The sequence below is a fragment of the Triticum urartu genome, chromosome 2A (genome assembly GCF_056163025.1).
Source record: "Triticum urartu cultivar PI428250 chromosome 2A, HENAU_Tu73, whole genome shotgun sequence".
NCBI lineage: Eukaryota > Viridiplantae > Streptophyta > Magnoliopsida > Poales > Poaceae > Triticum > Triticum urartu.
Genome location: NC_141874.1, coordinates 14,104,702 through 14,122,677, shown reverse-complemented (window position 1 = coordinate 14,122,677; position 17,976 = coordinate 14,104,702). Strand labels below are relative to the sequence as shown.

Below are 17,976 nucleotides of genomic sequence, written 5' to 3'. Positions count from 1 at the left end.
CCAAGTTCCTACGAAAAATAACAAACTTGTACTACAGCAATTATTTTAAAAAAGTGTTGTCAGAAACGAGCTATCATGTGTGGAGATCAATGGCTTTCAAGCCAAATGATCAATCTTATGGCCACATTCATGGCATAGTTTGTTCAAATGATCTCATATTGTGCACGAGGGTGCATATTGGAATGGCAAACAATGTTGCCTAAGGAAGTTTTCATTTTCGTTGGACGAAAAAACCATTTTCCATTTTCCGAGTGCCCGAAAGGAGTTTTTTTGTGAAGGAACTACCAAATAATTGTTGCAAAATTGGACCGAATCATTTTTATAAAATACCAGGCCATATTTAATGCACAATTGACAAAATGGTTGGGTGTAAAAAGTTTTGATCCACCTCTCGTGAAAAAGACAAATTTCCACCGATTCAGCTGGAAGCGGGTCAAATTTGAACTGCAGCTGCCTCATAGTTTGCTATTTATTTTTTACAAAAATCATTTCTAGGTACATAAGTATCTATTTAATCAGAGAAACACCAAACGTTTTCCAAGATTCAACCACTAGCTAGGAACGGTCAAGCCCGCCGTTTTGACCGCATTTTGAAACGGGCATAAAAAATTCAAAAAAAAATCAAAAAACTGGGAAACCTTCGCATTGTGTCATAATATGTGTCCAAGTTCCTAGGAAAAATAACAAACTTGTAATACGGCAATTATTTTAAAAAAGTGTTCTCAGAAACGAGCTATCATGTGTGGAGATCAATGGCTTTCAAGCCAAATGATCAATCTTATGGCCACATTCATGGCATAGTTTGTTCAAATGATCTCATATTGTGCACAAGGGTGCATATTGGAATGGCAAACAATGTTGCCTAAGGAAGTTTTCATTTTCGTTGGACGAAAAAACCATTTTCCATTTTCCGAGTGCCCGAAAGGAGGTTTTTTTGTGAAGGAACTACCAAATAATTGTTGCAAAATTGGACCGAATCATTTTTATAAAATACTAGGCCATATTTAATGCACAATTGACAAAATGGTTGGGTGTAAAAAGTTTTGATCCACCTCTCGTGAAAAAGACAAATTTCCGACGATTCAGTTGGAAGCGGGTCAAATTTGAACTACAGTTGCCTCGTAGTTTGCTATTTATTTTTTACAAAAATCATTTCTGTGTACATAAGTATCTATTTAATCACAGAAATACCAAAAGTTTTCCAAGATTCAACCACTAGCTAGGAACGGTCAAGCACGCCGTTTTGACCGCATTTTCAAACGGGCATAAAAAATTCAAAAAAAATTAAAAAATTGGGAAACCTTCGCATTGTGTCATCATATGTGGCCAAGTTCCTACGAAAAATAACAAACTTGTACTACAGCAATTATTTTAAAAAAGTGTTCTCAGAAACGAGCTATCATGTGTGGAGATCAATGGCTTTCAAGCCAAATGATCAATCTTATGGCCACATTCATGGCATAGTTTGTTCAAATGATCTCATATTGTGCACAAGGGTGCATATTGGAATGGCAAACAATGTTGCCTAAGGAAGTTTTCATTTTCGTTGGACGAAAAAACCATTTTCCATTTTCCGAGTGCCCGAAAGGAGGTTTTTTTGTGAAGGAACTACCAAATAATTGTTGCAAAATTGGACCGAATCATTTTTATAAAATACTAGGCCATATTTAATGCACAATTGACAAAATGGTTGGGTGTAAAAAGTTTTGATCCACCTCTCGTGAAAAAGACAAATTTCCGCCGATTCAGTTGGAAGCGGGTCAAATTTGAACTACAGTTGCCTCGTAGTTTGCTATTTATTTTTTACAAAAATCATTTCTGTGTACATAAGTATCTATTTAATCACAGAAATACCAAAAGTTTTCCAAGATTCAACCACTAGCTAGGAACGGTCAATCCCGCCGTTTTGACCGCATTTTGAAACGGGCATAAAAAATTCAAAAAAAAAATCAAAAAATTGGGAAACCTTCGCATTGTGTCATCATATGTGGCCACGTTCCTAGGAAATATAACAAACTTGTAATACGGCAATTATTTTAAAAAAGTGTTCTCAGAAACGAGCTATCATGTGTGGAGATCAATGGCTTTCAAGCCAAATGATCAATCTTATGGCCACATTCATGGCATAGTTTGTTCAAATGATCTCATATGGTGCACAAGGGTGCATATTGGAATGGCAAACAATGTTGCCTAAGGAAGTTTTCATTTTCGTTGGACGAAAAAACCATTTTCCATTTTTTGAGTGCCCGAAAGGAGGTTTTTTTGTGAAGGAACTACCAAATAATTGTTGCAAAATTGGACCGAATCATTTTTATAAAATACTAGGCCATATTTAATGCACAATTGACAAAATGGTTGGGTGTAAAAAGTTTTGATCCACCTCTCGTGAAAAAGACAAATTTCCGCCGATTCAGTTGGAAGCGGGTCAAATTTGAACTGCAGCTGCCTCATAGTTTGCTATTTATTTTTTACAAAAATCATTTATAGGTACATAAGTATCTATTTAATCAGAGAAACACCAAACGTATTCCAAGATTCAACCACTAGCTAGGAACGGTCAAGCCCGCCGTTTTGACCGCATTTTGAAACGGGCATGAAAAATTCAAAAAAAATCAAAAAATTGGGAAACCTTCGCCTTGTGTCATCATATGTGGCCAAGTTCCTAGGAAAAATAACAAACTTGTAATACGGCAATTATTTTAAAAAAGTGTTCTCAGAAACGAGCTATCATGTGTGGAGATCAATGGCTTTCAAGCCAAATGATCAATCTTATGGCCACATTCATGGCATAGTTTGTTCAAATGATCTCATATTGTGCACAAGGGTGCATATTGGAATGGCAAACAATGTTGCCTAAGGAAGTTTTCATTTTCGTTGGACGAAAAAACCATTTTCCATTTTCCGAGTGCCCGAAAGGAGGTTTTTTTGTGAAGGAACTTCCAAATAATTGTTGCAAAATTGGACCGAATCATTTTTATAAAATACTAGGCCATATTTAATGCACAATTGTCAAAATGGTTGGGTGTAAAAAGTTTTGATCCACCTCTCGTGAAAAAGATAAATTTCCGCCGATTCAGCTGGAAGCGGGTCAAATTTGAACTGCAGCTGCCTCATAGTTTGCTATTTATTTTTTACAAAAATCATTTCTAGGTACATAAGTATCTATTTAATCAGAGAAACACCAAACGTTTTCCAAGATTCAACCACTAGCTAGGAACGGTCAAGGCCGCCGTTTTGACTGCATTTTGAAACGGGCATAAAAAATTCAAAAAAAAATCAAAAAGTTGGGAAACCTTCGCATTGTGTCATCATATATGGCCAATTTCCTAGGAAAAATAACAAACTTGTAATACGGCAATTATTTTAAAAAAGTGTTCTCAGAACGAGCTATCATGTGTGGAGATCAATGGCTTTCAAGCCAAATGATCAATCTTATGGCCACATTCATAGCATAGTTTGTTCAAATGATCTCATATTGTGCACAAGGGTGCATATTGGAATGGCAAACAATGTTGCCTAAGGAAGTTTTCATTTTCTTTGGACGAAAAAACCATTTTCAATTTTTCGAGTGCCCGAAAGGAGGTTTTTTTGTGAAGGAACTACCAAATAATTGTTGCAAAATTGGACCGAATCATTTTTATAAAATACTAGGCCATATTTAATGCACAATTGACAAAATGGTTGGGTGTAAAAAGTTTTGATCCACCTCTCGTGAAAAAGACAAATTTCCACCGATTCAGTTGGAAGCGGGTCAAATTTGAACTGCAGCTGCCTCATAGTTTGCTATTTATTTTTTACAAAAATCATTTCTAGGTACATAAGTATCTATTTAATCAGAGAAACACCAAACGTTTTCCAAGATTCAACCACTAGCTAGGAACGGTCAAGCCCGCCGTTTTGACCGCATTTTGAAACGGGCATAAAAAATTCAAAAAAAATCAAAAAATTGGGAAACCTTCGCATTGTGTCATCATATGTGGCCTAGTTCCTAGGAAAAATAACAAACTTGTAATACGGCAATTATTTTAAAAAAGTGTTCTCAGAAACGAGCTATCATGTGTGGAGATCAATGGCTTTCAAGCCAAATGATCAATCTTATGGCCACATTCATGGCATAGTTTGTTCAAATGATCTCATATGGTGCACAAGGGTGCATATTGGAATGGCAAACAATGTTGCCTAAGGAAGTTTTCATTTTCGTTGGACGAAAAAACCATTTTCCATTTTCCGAGTGCCCGAAAGGAGGTTTTTTTGTGAAGGAACTACCAAATAATTGTTGCAAAATTGGACCGAATCATTTTTATAAAATACTAGGCCATATTTAATGCACAATTGACAAAATGGTTGGGTGTAAAAAGTTTTGATCCACCTCTCGTGAAAAAGATAAATTTCCGCCGATTCAGCTGGAAGCGGGTCAAATTTGAACTGCAGCTGCCTCATAGTTTGCTATTTATTTTTTACAAAAATCATTTCTAGGTACATAAGTATCTATTTAATCAGAGAAACACCAAACGTTTTCCAAGATTCAACCACTAGCTAGGAACGGTCAAGGCCGCCGTTTTGACTGCATTTTGAAACGGGCATAAAAAATTCAAAAAAAAATCAAAAAGTTGGGAAACCTTCGCATTGTGTCATCATATATGGCCAAGTTCCTAGGAAAAATAACAAACTTGTAATACGGCAATTATTTTAAAAAAGTGTTCTCAGAACGAGCTATCATGTGTGGAGATCAATGGCTTTCAAGCCAAATGATCAATCTTATGGCCACATTCATAGCATAGTTTGTTCAAATGATCTCATATTGTGCACAAGGGTGCATATTGGAATGGCAAACAATGTTGCCTAAGGAAGTTTTCATTTTCTTTGGACGAAAAAACCATTTTCAATTTTTCGAGTGCCCGAAAGGAGGTTTTTTTGTGAAGGAACTACCAAATAATTGTTGCAAAATTGGACCGAATCATTTTTATAAAATACTAGGCCATATTTAATGCACAATTGACAAAATGGTTGGGTGTAAAAAGTTTTGATCCACCTCTCGTGAAAAAGACAAATTTCCACCGATTCAGCTGGAAGCGGGTCAAATTTGAACTGCAGCTGCCTCATAGTTTGCTATTTATTTTTTACAAAAATCATTTCTAGGTACATAAGTATCTATTTAATCAGAGAAACACCAAACGTTTTCCAAGATTCAACCACTAGCTAGGAACGGTCAAGCCCGCCGTTTTGACCGCATTTTGAAACGGGCATAAAAAATTCAAAAAAAATCAAAAAATTGGGAAACCTTCGCATTGTGTCATCATATGTGGCCTAGTTCCTAGGAAAAATAACAAACTTGTAATACGGCAATTATTTTAAAAAAGTGTTCTCAGAAACGAGCTATCATGTGTGGAGATCAATGACTTTCAAGCCAAATGATCAATCTTATGGCCACATTCATGGCATAGTTTGTTCAAATGATCTCATATGGTGCACAAGGGTGCATATTGGAATGGCAAACAATGTTGCCTAAGGAAGTTTTCATTTTCGTTGGACGAAAAAACCATTTTCCATTTTCCGAGTGCCCGAAAGGAGGTTTTTTTGTGAAGGAACTACCAAATAATTGTTGCAAAATTGGACCGAATCATTTTTATAAAATACTAGGCCATATTTAATGCACAATTGACAAAATGGTTGGGTGTAAAAAGTTTTGATCCACCTCTCGTGAAAAAGATAAATTTCCGCCGATTCAGCTGGAAGCGGGTCAAATTTGAACTGCAGCTGCCTCATAGTTTGCTATTTATTTTTTACAAAAATCATTTCTAGGTACATAAGTATCTATTTAATCAGAGAAACACCAAACGTTTTCCAAGATTCAACCACTAGCTAGGAACGGTCAAGGCCGCCGTTTTGACTGCATTTTGAAACGGGCATAAAAAATTCAAAAAAAAATCAAAAAGTTGGGAAACCTTCGCATTGTGTCATCATATATGGCCAAGTTCCTAGGAAAAATAACAAACTTGTAATACGACAATTATTTTAAAAAAGTGTTCTCAGAACGAGCTATCATGTGTGGAGATCAATGGCTTTCAAGCCAAATGATCAATCTTATGGCCACATTCATAGCATAGTTTGTTCAAATGATCTCATATTGTGCACAAGGGTGCATATTGGAATGGCAAACAATGTTGCCTAAGGAAGTTTTCATTTTCTTTGGACGAAAAAACCATTTTCCATTTTTCGAGTGCCCGATAGGAGGTTTTTTTGTGAAGGAACTACCAAATAATTGTTGCAAAATTGGACCGAATCATTTTTATAAAATACTAGGCCATATTTAATGCACAATTGACAAAATGGTTGGGTGTAAAAAGTTTTGATCCACCTCTCGTGAAAAAGACAAATTTCCACCGATTCAGCTGGAAGCGGGTCAAATTTGAACTGCAGCTGCCTCATAGTTTGCTATTTATTTTTTACAAAAATCATTTCTAGGTACATAAGTATCTATTTAATCAGAGAAACACCAAACGTTTTCCAAGATTCAACCACTAGCTAGGAACGGTCAAGCCCGCCGTTTTGACCGCATTTTGAAACGGGCATAAAAAATTCAAAAAAAATCAAAAAATTGGGAAACCTTCGCATTGTGTCATCATATGTGGCCTAGTTCCTAGGAAAAATAACAAACTTGTAATACGGCAATTATTTTAAAAAAGTGTTCTCAGAAACGAGCTATCATGTGTGGAGATCAATGGCTTTCAAGCCAAATGATCAATCTTATGGCCACATTCATGGCATAGTTTGTTCAAATGATCTCATATGGTGCACAAGGGTGCATATTGGAATGGCAAACAATGTTGCCTAAGGAAGTTTTCATTTTCGTTGGACGAAAAAACCATTTTCCATTTTCCGAGTGCCCGAAAGGAGGTTTTTTTGTGAAGGAACTACCAAATAATTGTTGCAAAATTGGACCGAATCATTTTTATAAAATACTAGGCCATATTTAATGCACAATTGACAAAATGGTTGGGTGTAAAAAGTTTTGATCCGCCTCTCGTGAAAAAGATAAATTTCCGCCGATTCAGCTGGAAGCGGGTCAAATTTGAACTGCAGCTGCCTCATAGTTTGCTATTTATTTTTTACAAAAATCATTTCTAGGTACATAAGTATCTATTTAATCAGAGAAACACCAAACGTTTTCCAAGATTCAACCACTAGCTAGGAACGGTCAAGGCCGCCGTTTTGACTGCATTTTGAAACGGGCATAAAAAATTCAAAAAAAAATCAAAAAGTTGGGAAACCTTCGCATTGTGTCATCATATATGGCCAAGTTCCTAGGAAAAATAACAAACTTGTAATACGGCAATTATTTTAAAAAAGTGTTCTCAGAACGAGCTATCATGTGTGGAGATCAATGGCTTTCAAGCCAAATGATCAATCTTATGGCCACATTCATAGCATAGTTTGTTCAAATGATCTCATATTGTGCACAAGGGTGCATATTGGAATGGCGAACAATGTTGCCTAAGGAAGTTTTCATTTTCTTTGGACGAAAAAACCATTTTCCATTTTTCGAGTGCCCGAAAGGAGGTTTTTTTGTGAAGGAACTACCAAATAATTGTTACAAAATTGGACCGAATCATTTTTATAAAATACTAGGCCATATTTAATGCACAATTGACAAAATGGTTGGGTGTAAAAAGTTTTGATCCACCTCTCGTGAAAAAGACAAATTTCCACCGATTCAGCTGGAAGCGGGTCAAATTTGAACTGCAGCTGCCTCATAGTTTGCTATTTATTTTTTACAAAAATCATTTCTAGGTACATAAGTATCTATTTAATCAGAGAAACACCAAACGTTTTCCAAGATTCAACCACTAGCTAGGAACGGTCAAGCCCGCCGTTTTGACCGCATTTTGAAACGGGCATAAAAAATTCAAAAAAAATCAAAAAATTGGGAAACCTTCGCATTGTGTCATCATATGTGGCCTAGTTGCTAGGAAAAATAACAAACTTGTAATACGGCAATTATTTTAAAAAAGTGTTCTCAGAAACGAGCTATCATGTGTGGAGATCAATGGCTTTCAAGCCAAATGATCAATCTTATGGCCACATTCATGGCATAGTTTGTTCAAATGATCTCATATGGTGCACAAGGGTGCATATTGGAATGGCAAACAATGTTGCCTAAGGAAGTTTTCATTTTCGTTGGACGAAAAAACCATTTTCCATTTTCCGAGTGCCCGAAAGGAGGTTTTTTTGTGAAGGAACTACCAAATAATTGTTGCAAAATTGGACCGAATCATTTTTATAAAATACTAGGCCATATTTAATGCACAATTGACAAAATGGTTGGGTGTAAAAAGTTTTGATCCACCTCTCGTGAAAAAGACAAATTTCCGCCGATTCAGATGGAAGCGGGTCAAATTTGAACTGCAGCTGCCTCATAGTTTGCTATTTATTTTTTACAAAAATCATTTCTAGGTACATAAATATCTATTTAATCAGAGAAACACCAAACATTTTCCAAGATCCAACCACTAGCTAGGAACGGTCAAGCCCGCCGTTTGGACCGCATTTTGAAACGGGCATAAAAAATTCAAAAAAAATCAAAAAATTGGGAAACCTTCGCATTGTGTCATCATATGTGGCCAAGTTCCTAGGAAAAATAACAAACTTGTAATACGGCAATTATTTAAAAAAGTGTTCTCAGAAACGAGCTATCATGTGTGGAGATCAATGGCTTTCAAGCCAAATGATCAATCTTATGGCCACATTCATGGCATAGTTTGTTCAAATGATCTCATATTGTGCACAAGGGTGCATATTGGAATGGCAAACAATGTTGCCTAAGGAAGATTTCATTTTCGTTGGACGAAAAAACCGTTTTCCATTTTTTGAGTGCCCGAAAGGAGGTTTTTTTGTGAAGGAACTACCAAATAATTGTTGCAAAATTGGACCGAATCATTTTTATAACATAGTAGGCCATATTTAATGCACAATTGAAAAAATGGTTGGGTGTAAAAACTTTTGATCCACCTCTCGTGAAAAAGATAAATTTCCGCCGATTCAGCTAGAAGCGGGTCAAATTTGAACTGCAGCTGCCTCATAGTTTGCTATTTATTTTTTACAAAAATCATTTCTAGGTACATAAGTATCTATTTAATCAGAGAAACACCAAACGTTTTCCAAGATTCAACCACTAGCTAGGAACGATCAAGCCTGCCGTTTTGACCGCATTTTGAAACGGGCATAAAAAATTCAAAAAAAAATAAAAAAATTGGGAAACCTTCGCATTGTGTCATCATATGTGGCCAAGTTCCTAGGAAAAATAACAAACTTGTAATACGGCAATTATTTTAAAAAAGTGTTCTCAGAAACGAGCTATCATGTGTGGAGATCAATGGCTTTCAAGCCAAATGATCAATCTTATGGCCACATTCATGGCATAGTTTGCTCAAATGATCTCATATTGTGCACAAGGGTGCATATTGGAATGGCAAACAATGTTGCCTAAGGAAGTTTTCATTTTCGTTGGACGAAAAAACCATTTTACATTTTTTGAGTGCCCGAAAGGAGGTTTTTTTGTGAAGGAACTACCAAATAATTGTTGCAAAATTGGACCGAATCATTTTTATAAAATACTAGGCCATATTTAATGCACAATTGACAAAATGGTTGGGTGTAAAAAGTTTTGATCCAACTCTCGTGAAAAAGACAAATTTCCACCGATTCAGCTGGAAGCGGGTCAAATTTGAACTGCAGCTGCCTCATAGTTTGCTATTTATTTTTTACAAAAATCATTTCTAGGTACATAAGTATCTATTTAATCAGAGAAACACCAAACGTTTTCCAAGATTCAACCACTAGCTAGGAACGGTCAAGCCCGCCGTTTTGACCGCATTTTGAAACGGGCATAAAAAATTCAAAAAAAAAATCAAAAAATTGGGAAACCTGCACATTGTGTCATCATATGTGGCCAAGTTCCTAGGAAAAATAACAAACTTGTAATACGGCAATTATTTTAAAAAAGTGTTCTCAGAAACGAGCTATCATGTGTGGAGATCAATGGCTTTCAAGCCAAATGATCAATCTTATGGCCACATTCATGGCATAGTTTGTTCAAATGATCTCATATTGTGCACAAGGGTGCATATTGGAATGGCAAACAATGTTGCGTAAGGAATTTTTCATTTTCTTTGGACGAAAAAACCATTTTTCATTTTCCGAGTGCCCGAAAGGAGGTTTTTTTGTGAAGGAACTACCAAATAATTGTTGCAAAATTGGACCAAATCATCTTTATAAAATACTAGGCCATATTTAATGCACAATTGACAAAATGGTTGGGTGTAAAAAGTTTTGATCCACCTCTTGTAAAAAAGACAAATTTCCGCCGATTCAGCTGGAAGCGGGTCAAATTTGAACTGCAGCTGCCTCATAGTTTGCTATTTATTTTTTACAAAAATCATTTCTAGGTACATAAGTATCTATTTAATCAGAGAAACACCAAACGTTTTCCAAGATTCAACCACTAGCTAGGAACGGTCAAGCCCGCCGTTTTGACCGCATTTTGAAACGGGCATAAAAAATTCAAAAAAAAATCAAAAAATTGGGAAACCTTCGCATTGTGTCATCATATGTGGCCAAGTTCCTAGGAAAAATAACAAACTTGTAATACGGCAATTATTTTAAAAAAGTGTTCTCAGAAACGAGCTATCATGTGTGGAGATCAATGGCTTTCAAGCCAAATGATCAATCTTATGGCCACATTCATGGCATAGTTTGTTCAAATGATCTCATATTGTGCACAAGGGTGCATATTGGAATGGCAAACAATGTTGCCTAAGGAATTTTTCATTTTCGTTGGACGAAAAAACCATTTTCCATTTTTTGAGTGCCCGAAAGGAGGTTTTTTTGTGAAGGAACTACCAAATAATTGTTGCAAAATTGGACCGAATCATTTTTATAAAATACTAGGCCATATTTAATGCACAATTGACAAAATGGTTGGGTGTAAAAAGTTTTGATCCACCTCTCGTGAAAAAGACAAATTTCCACAGATTCAGTTGGAAGCGGGTCAAATTTGAACTGCAGCTGCCTCATAGTTTGCTATTTATTTTTTACAAAAATCATTTCTAGGTACATAAGTATCTATTTAATCAGAGAAACACCAAACGTTTTCCAAGATTCAACCACTAGCTAGGAACGGTCAAGCCCGCCGTTTTGACCGCATTTTGAAACGGGCATAAAAAATTCAAAAAAAAATCAAAAAATTGGGAAACCTTCACATTGTGTCATCATATGTGGCCAAGTTCCTAGGAAAAATAACAAACTTGTAATACGGCAATTATTTTAAAAAAGTGTTCTCAGAAACGAGCTATCATGTGTGGAGATTAATGGCTTTCAAGCCAAATGATCAATCTTATGGCCACATTCATGGCATAGTTTGTTCAAATGATCTCATATTGTGCACAAGGGTGCATATTGGAATGGCAAACAATGTTGCCTAAGGAAGTTTTCATTTTCTTTGGACGAAAAAACCATTTTTCATTTTCCGAGTGCCCGAAAGGAGGATTTTTTGTGAAGGAACTACCAAATAATTGTTGCAAAATTGGACCGAATCATTTTTATAAAATACTAGGCCATATTTAATGCACAATTGACAAAATGGTTGGGTGTAAAAAGTTTTGATCCACCTCTCGTGAAAAAGATAAATTTCCGCCGATTCAGCTAGAAGCGGGTCAAATTTGAACTGCAGCTGCCTCATAGTTTGCTATTTATTTTTTACAAAAATCATTTCTAGGTACATAAGTATCTATTTAATCAGAGAAACACCAAACATTTTCCAAGATTCAACCACTAGCTAGGAACGGTCAAGCCTGCCGTTTTGACCACATTTTGAAACGGGCATAAAAAATTCAAAAAAAAATCAAAAAATTGGGAAACCTTCGCATTGTGTCATCATATGTGGCCAAGTTCCTAGGAAAAATAACAAACTTGTAATACGGCAATTATTTTAAAAAAGTGTTCTCAGAAACGAGCTATCATGTGTGGAGATCAATGGCTTTCAAGCCAAATGATCAATCTTATGGCCACATTCATGGCATAGTTTGCTCAAATGATCTCATATTGTGCACAAGGGTGCATATTGGAATGGCAAACAATGTTGCCTAAGGAAGTTTTCATTTTCGTTGGACGAAAAAACCATTTTACATTTTTTGAGTGCCCGAAAGGAGGTTTTTTTGTGAAGGAACTACCAAATAATTGTTGCAAAATTGGACCGAATCATTTTTATAAAATACTAGGCCATATTTAATGCAAAATTGACAAAATGGTTGGGTGTAAAAAGTTTTGATCCACCTCTCGTGAAAAAGACAAATTTCCACCGATTCAGATGGAAGCGGGTCAAATTTGAACTGCAGCTGCCTCATAGTTTGCTATTTATTTTTTACAAAAATCATTTCTAGGTACATAAGTATCTATTTAATCAAAGAAACACCAAACGTTTTCCAAGATTCAACCACTAGCTAGGAACGGTCAAGCCCGCCGTTTTGACCGCATTTTGAAACGGGCATAAAAAATTCAAAAAAAAATCAGAAAATTGGGAAACCTTCACATTGTGTCATCATATGTGGCCAAGTTCCTAGGAAAAATAACAAACTTGTAATACGGCAATTATTTTAAAAAAGTGTTCTCAGAAACGAGCTATCATGTGTGGAGATCAATGGCTTTCAAGCCAAATGATCAATCTTATGGCCACATTCATGGCATAGTTTGTTCAAATGATCTCATATTGTGCACAAGGGTGCATATTGGAATGGCAAACAATGTTGCCTAAGGAAGTTTTCATTTTCTTTGGACGAAAAAACCATTTTTCATTTTCCGAGTGCCCGAAAGGAGGTTTTTTTGTGAAGGAACTACCAAATAATTGTTGCAAAATTGAACCGAATCATTTTTATAAAATACTAGGCCATATCTAATGCACAATTGACAAAATGGTTGGGTGTAAAAAGTTTTGATCCACCTCTCGTGAAAAAGACAAATTTCCGCCGATTCAGTTGGAAGCGGGTCAAATTTGAACTGCAGCTGCCTCATAGTTTGCTATTTATTTTTTACAAAAATCATTTCTAGGTACATAAGTATCTATTTAATCAGAGAAACACCAAACGTTTTCCAAGATTCAACCACTAGCTAGGAACGGTCAAGCCCGCCGTTATGACCGCATTTTGAAACGGGCATAAAAAATTCAAAAAAAATCAAAAAATTGGGAAACCTTCGCATTGTGTCATCATATGTGGCCAAGTTCCTAGGAAAAATAACAAACTTGTAATACGACAATTATTTTAAAAAAGTGTTCTCAGAAACATGTGTGGAGATCAATGGCTTTCAAGCCAAATGATCAATCTTATGGCCACATTCATGACATAGTTTGTTCAAATGATCTCATATTGTGCACAAGGGTGCATATTGGAATGGCAAACAATGTTGCCTAAGAAAGTTTTCATTTTCTTTAGACGAAAAAACCATTTTTCATTTTCCGAGTGCCCGAAAGAATGTTTTTTGTGAAGGAACTACCAAATAATTGTTGCAAAATTGGACCAAATCAATTTTCTAAAATACTAGGACATATTTAATGCACAATTGACAAAATGGTTGGGTGTAAAAAAATTTGATCCACCTCTCGTGAAAAAGACAAATTTTCGCCGATTCAGCTGGAAGCGGGTCAAATTTAAACTACAGTTGCCTTATAGTTTGCAATTTTTTGTAAAAAAAATCATTTCTACAAACCTAGCCCTCAAAGTGATGGTTTTCTGCAACCTAGTGCACGCACCGTGAGCTTCGCCAGCGAGGTACCTAAATGTCAGATTTAATCTCGACAAGTTACTCTTCCATGTTTAGTAGCTCACTGGCGGTGCTATGGAATATATATGTGACGTGCAGCCGGAGGAAGTTGTGGAGACGATCAACGAACATGTGAAGAAGGCCACCAACAACCTCATCACCTCTATCATCTCAGCTACGGATGTCGACGCTGAGACCGATCTGGTGCTCGCCAACGCCGTCTACTTCAAGGGAGCGTGGCTCAAGCAGTTCGGCTCCGGCTCGACGGCAGTCCTGTCGAGGCGCAGTTCATGTCCATGTACTTCCCCCACTATGCCTCCTGTATGGACGGGTTCAAGGTCCTCAGGCTCCCCTACAGGCCTAACATTGGTGCCGATCGCTGGAATAAGTTGTTAGAGTTGAAACAGAAGTTTCCGACGGCGCCTCTGAGTTTCCAAGGATTCGCGTCGGACATGCCACTGTATCTTCGTGCGAATGTTCAAGACACTGACAGTCGCAGACATAGCATCAATAATGTGATCAAAACTTTTCTTCTGGTCATTCACTATTATTTTTGTTTTTAATAATGTCTCTTACGCAATCAATCTTCTGTTGTCCATGCAGGCTCCAGACGCCGATGTTATGCAGTTCTCCATGCTCATCTTCCTCCCGGACGAGCGCCACGGGTTTGCCGCCATGGTGGACATGATCACCGCGGCGCCAGGTTACCTCTACAGAATCCTGCCCAGGAGGCAGCCCGATCTCACCATCATCAAGATGCCCAAGTTTGAGATAAGCTTCGACTGGAACCTCGAAAGCGACCTGCGTCGGCTGGGCCTGTCGCTGCCATTTTCGCCGGAGGCGGCCGACTTGCGTGGCATGTTCGATAAGAACGACGGCGGACGCACGGCCTTCCTGACAAAGGTTGTCCACAGAGCGGTGGTCAAGGTGAACGAGCAAGGCACGGAGGCAGGCGCGAGCACAGCTGGCATGCGTGGTGGCGGCCTGCCGCCCAACGTTGTGGAGTTCGTCGCCGATCATCCGTTCACGTTCCTCATCATGGAGGAACGGTCCGGTGTCATCGTCTTCGCTGGCCACGTCCTTGATCCGACCAAGTGATTGGCATCAATAAGTATGAAATAAGCTGAAAGTAGTAGCTCGGACCAGCTGGTTAGCTTGTACCGTTTCGTTTGCAAGATTCGTGTTCTCTTTTTGCGAGCATCTCCTTGGACGCCCCGAACTATCTCGGCTCTATAATTCGTCTTCTCTTTTTTGCAACATTAACCCTGAGATTTAGCTGCTAGTACTACCTTTGAACTACCAAAACGTCTTATATTAGTGTATACTGGGAGTATTTACTGGCTAGTAACTACTCCCAGTGTAAACAAATATAAAACGTTTTAGATCACTTTGCAGAATGCACTTTACATTTTGGTTATTCTTCATTGTGCTTGTGCAGTCCTATCCTGATTTTTTTATTAATAATAAATGATAATTCAATTATTCCAAAACTGGTAAAGGTAACTTGAAATTTTGAAAAATGGGAAGTACGCTATGAGTAACAGCGTCCAGGCTGGCCCAGTCGCTATTGTGAACCATGTCCATGTCTGGACGCTAGTGTTAGTCGCGTACAATGCATGATTGAACCAACCCAGGAATCCCTGAATCGGCTGTCCCCAACCTAATCAGCTTGCTCGTTCAAAGAAATGTCGATTGGTGGATCGTAACAGCGAGCGGCCGGTGAGACCATGTCTCTCATGTGATGATTGGCGTTGTCGGCTGTCATGTCCCGAATGCAACGTCACACTCATGCTATGGCCAAGCATGCTGAAGCGGAACGAGCAGCGCAAGAACAACGACTGACCAATAACGTGCATGCTTGATGAAACTAAAGATGGCCCGAGCGGTGCACTGGTAATGAGTGGGTCAGAATCTTAGAAGATGGATATGCAAGTTAATTGTGTTGTTGACGTGGCTATTAGTAGTGTTGCTCTTATTCCTATAACGAATGTGAAGGACCTTGACAAGGGTTAGAGCATTTCTCTAACCAGTTAGAGAAGTAAAAATTCGGCCTTACTTCTCTAACCAGGATCTAACTTATCCCGTAACTCCTATAGTGGAGTATATATTTTACTCCTCTCCTTGTGGAGTACCTAAACTTACTCGACTTCTCCGTCGTGGAGTAAAAGGACCACACGCCTCTTTGCCTCTCACCCCTAGTCCCCTGCCACCGTCATGTCGTCGGCAACCCCCCCCCCCCCCCCCCCCATCGCTCTCGATCGCATCCCGACCCTTGCCGCCATGGCCGTCGCTCCTCGCCACCCATCCGTAGAGCAGATCCGCGCCGCCACGAGCGCAACGCCGACCCGTCTGCCTCCTGCCATCATCACAACTATTCCTCGAGCGTCGCCCCATCTGCCTCCCACGGCACGTTCTCTGGCTTCCCCGAGCTCCCAGCTCCGCCGCCGTAATGAGACCGTACATCGGCATGTGGGGACATGGGTGGCCGAGATGACAGACTGGCACACCCATGAGAAGCTTTGGCTCAGATCCTTCCAATCCGCCTAGCGGGCCGCCAAACAATATGACATTTGGTCGGTCGTGCCGACGGCCACCAGAACTTTTAGTTCTGTGGGATGTTGCGGCTAGATGTCAGCGACCCGCGAGTGGTCTCCACAAAAGAGGCAAGGGAGGACTGGGAGGCGATGGAAAGGCTTGCGGTGGAGTCCTACGACGAGGTGTACATGGCGGATCTCCACGGCCTCTACATAGAGAAAGTGGAGGCGGAGCGCCGCCTGTCCGAGCAGCTAGCTGTGTGTGTGTGGGGGGGGGGGGGGGGGGGGCATCGTGACGTGGACGCTGGACGTGGTTTTTAATGGCGTCCAGACGTGGACGCTGTTGTTATTTGCGTCTTTCCTATTTTTAGAATTTTCACATATCCTTTACCAGTTCTGGAATTACTGAATTATTAATTATTAATTATAAAAAATCGGGTCCTATCCTTTTAGTAACTATTTCTCTATTGCAAACATGAAACAAAAGAAGCAAAATGGGCCTGACCCAAACAACAGTGGGATACTCCTTTCCCTCTCTTTTTGAGGGGAAACCTGTTGGCATTTTAATTATCCAAGGATGAAAGAGTTACATCATTGAGTACATGCGGTAATAAGATATCTAGAGGTTCATCATCCCATAAGACAATTGGGAATCATAAGCATGTCTAGTTATTAGGTGTGCCAACCTGTATTTGCTTCCCTAGGGCAATGTTGAAATTTCAGTAGCGATATTCCATGTGCTAAATCAAAACAATCCGCCAAGATCACTCGGTATGGAGCTCGGATGTCAGAGCAACTCCAGCAGACCCTGCATCCTCTCGACCCGCAAAACGTTTTTGCAGTTCACGGAAAAATGTCTTTGCGGGCCGGCGCGGATGGCTGCAGTTGCAGACCCCACATAATGGACCTGTAAAAAAGGACGGGTTGGGGTTGCGCGTCTGATTTGGCGTAGCTCCTCCCGGCACGCAAAACTTAAATTTACAACTAAATTTGATCTAGCATATTGCATTGCTTTGCTTTATTAACAACATTGGATACAAAAGACATCATCAAATCTTTGCTAGAATAGCAAGACCAAAGAAAACAAGAACTACAAGTATGCATTTTAGAAGATTTCCAACTTCCATAACTGCTCCCACTAGTTGGACTAGTATCTTCTCCATGCATTCGTTGTTGATCTGTGGATTCTTGATTTTGCATTCTTCTTTCTTCATCTTTGGTTCGGAAGAAGTAGATGTTGCTTCCCCTCCAGTTGCACATGCAGCCACATCATTGCCTTCGATTGTACTAAGAAGTGCACTAACATCTATTAAGTTTCTTTCTATCAACAAATCAATGTATTGGCCTTCCCAAAACCAAAATGAGCATCCATCGTCCTACACAAAAGAATGAGCAAGCTCGAAGTGAGCTACCGCAATTGAACTAAAGAATGAACTATGAAACGAGCTACCGCAAGTGCACGTACCCCGTCGTTTTCGCATTTGAAGAACACCCATCGGGGGTGCTTCGGCGTGCCCGAAGTGAGCTGCAGCACTTTTCGCGTGCAGTCGTCACACTCTATGAGCGGCATGGGCAAGCCACAAAGACGTTGCGTGAGCGCCGAGCCCGGTGGACGGCCGGACGAGTCCAT

General features: G+C 39.0%; 1 protein-coding gene and 1 pseudogene across 1 annotated transcript; one reads left to right on the top strand and one right to left on the bottom strand.

Annotated features, from left to right (window-relative positions):
* The window catches only part of LOC125541013 (putative serpin-Z5), a 33,023-nt pseudogene extending 18,113 nt beyond the window's left edge, over window positions 1-14,910 (top strand).
* Window positions 14,911-17,368: 2,458 nt separating this feature from the next.
* LOC147982916 (uncharacterized) lies at window positions 17,369-17,976 on the bottom strand. The gene is made up of 2 exons (XM_087539396.1): window positions 17,812-17,976; window positions 17,369-17,722 (listed from the first exon to the last, which is right to left on the bottom strand). The coding sequence occupies exons 1-2, from the start codon at window positions 17,974-17,976 to the stop codon at window positions 17,396-17,398; spliced, it is 492 nt and encodes a 163-aa protein (XP_087395522.1). The 3' UTR covers window positions 17,369-17,395.

Bases quoted from the DNA above. Each gene is read 5' to 3' on its own strand.
- LOC147982916 (XM_087539396.1), bottom strand. From the start codon at position 17,976: ATGGACTCGTCCGGCCGTCCACCGGGCTCGGCGCTCACGCAACGTCTT. The intron at 17,723-17,811 runs GTACGTGCACTT...TCTTTTGTGTAG, and splicing joins TCAAATGCGAAAACGACGGG to GACGATGGATGCTCATTTTG.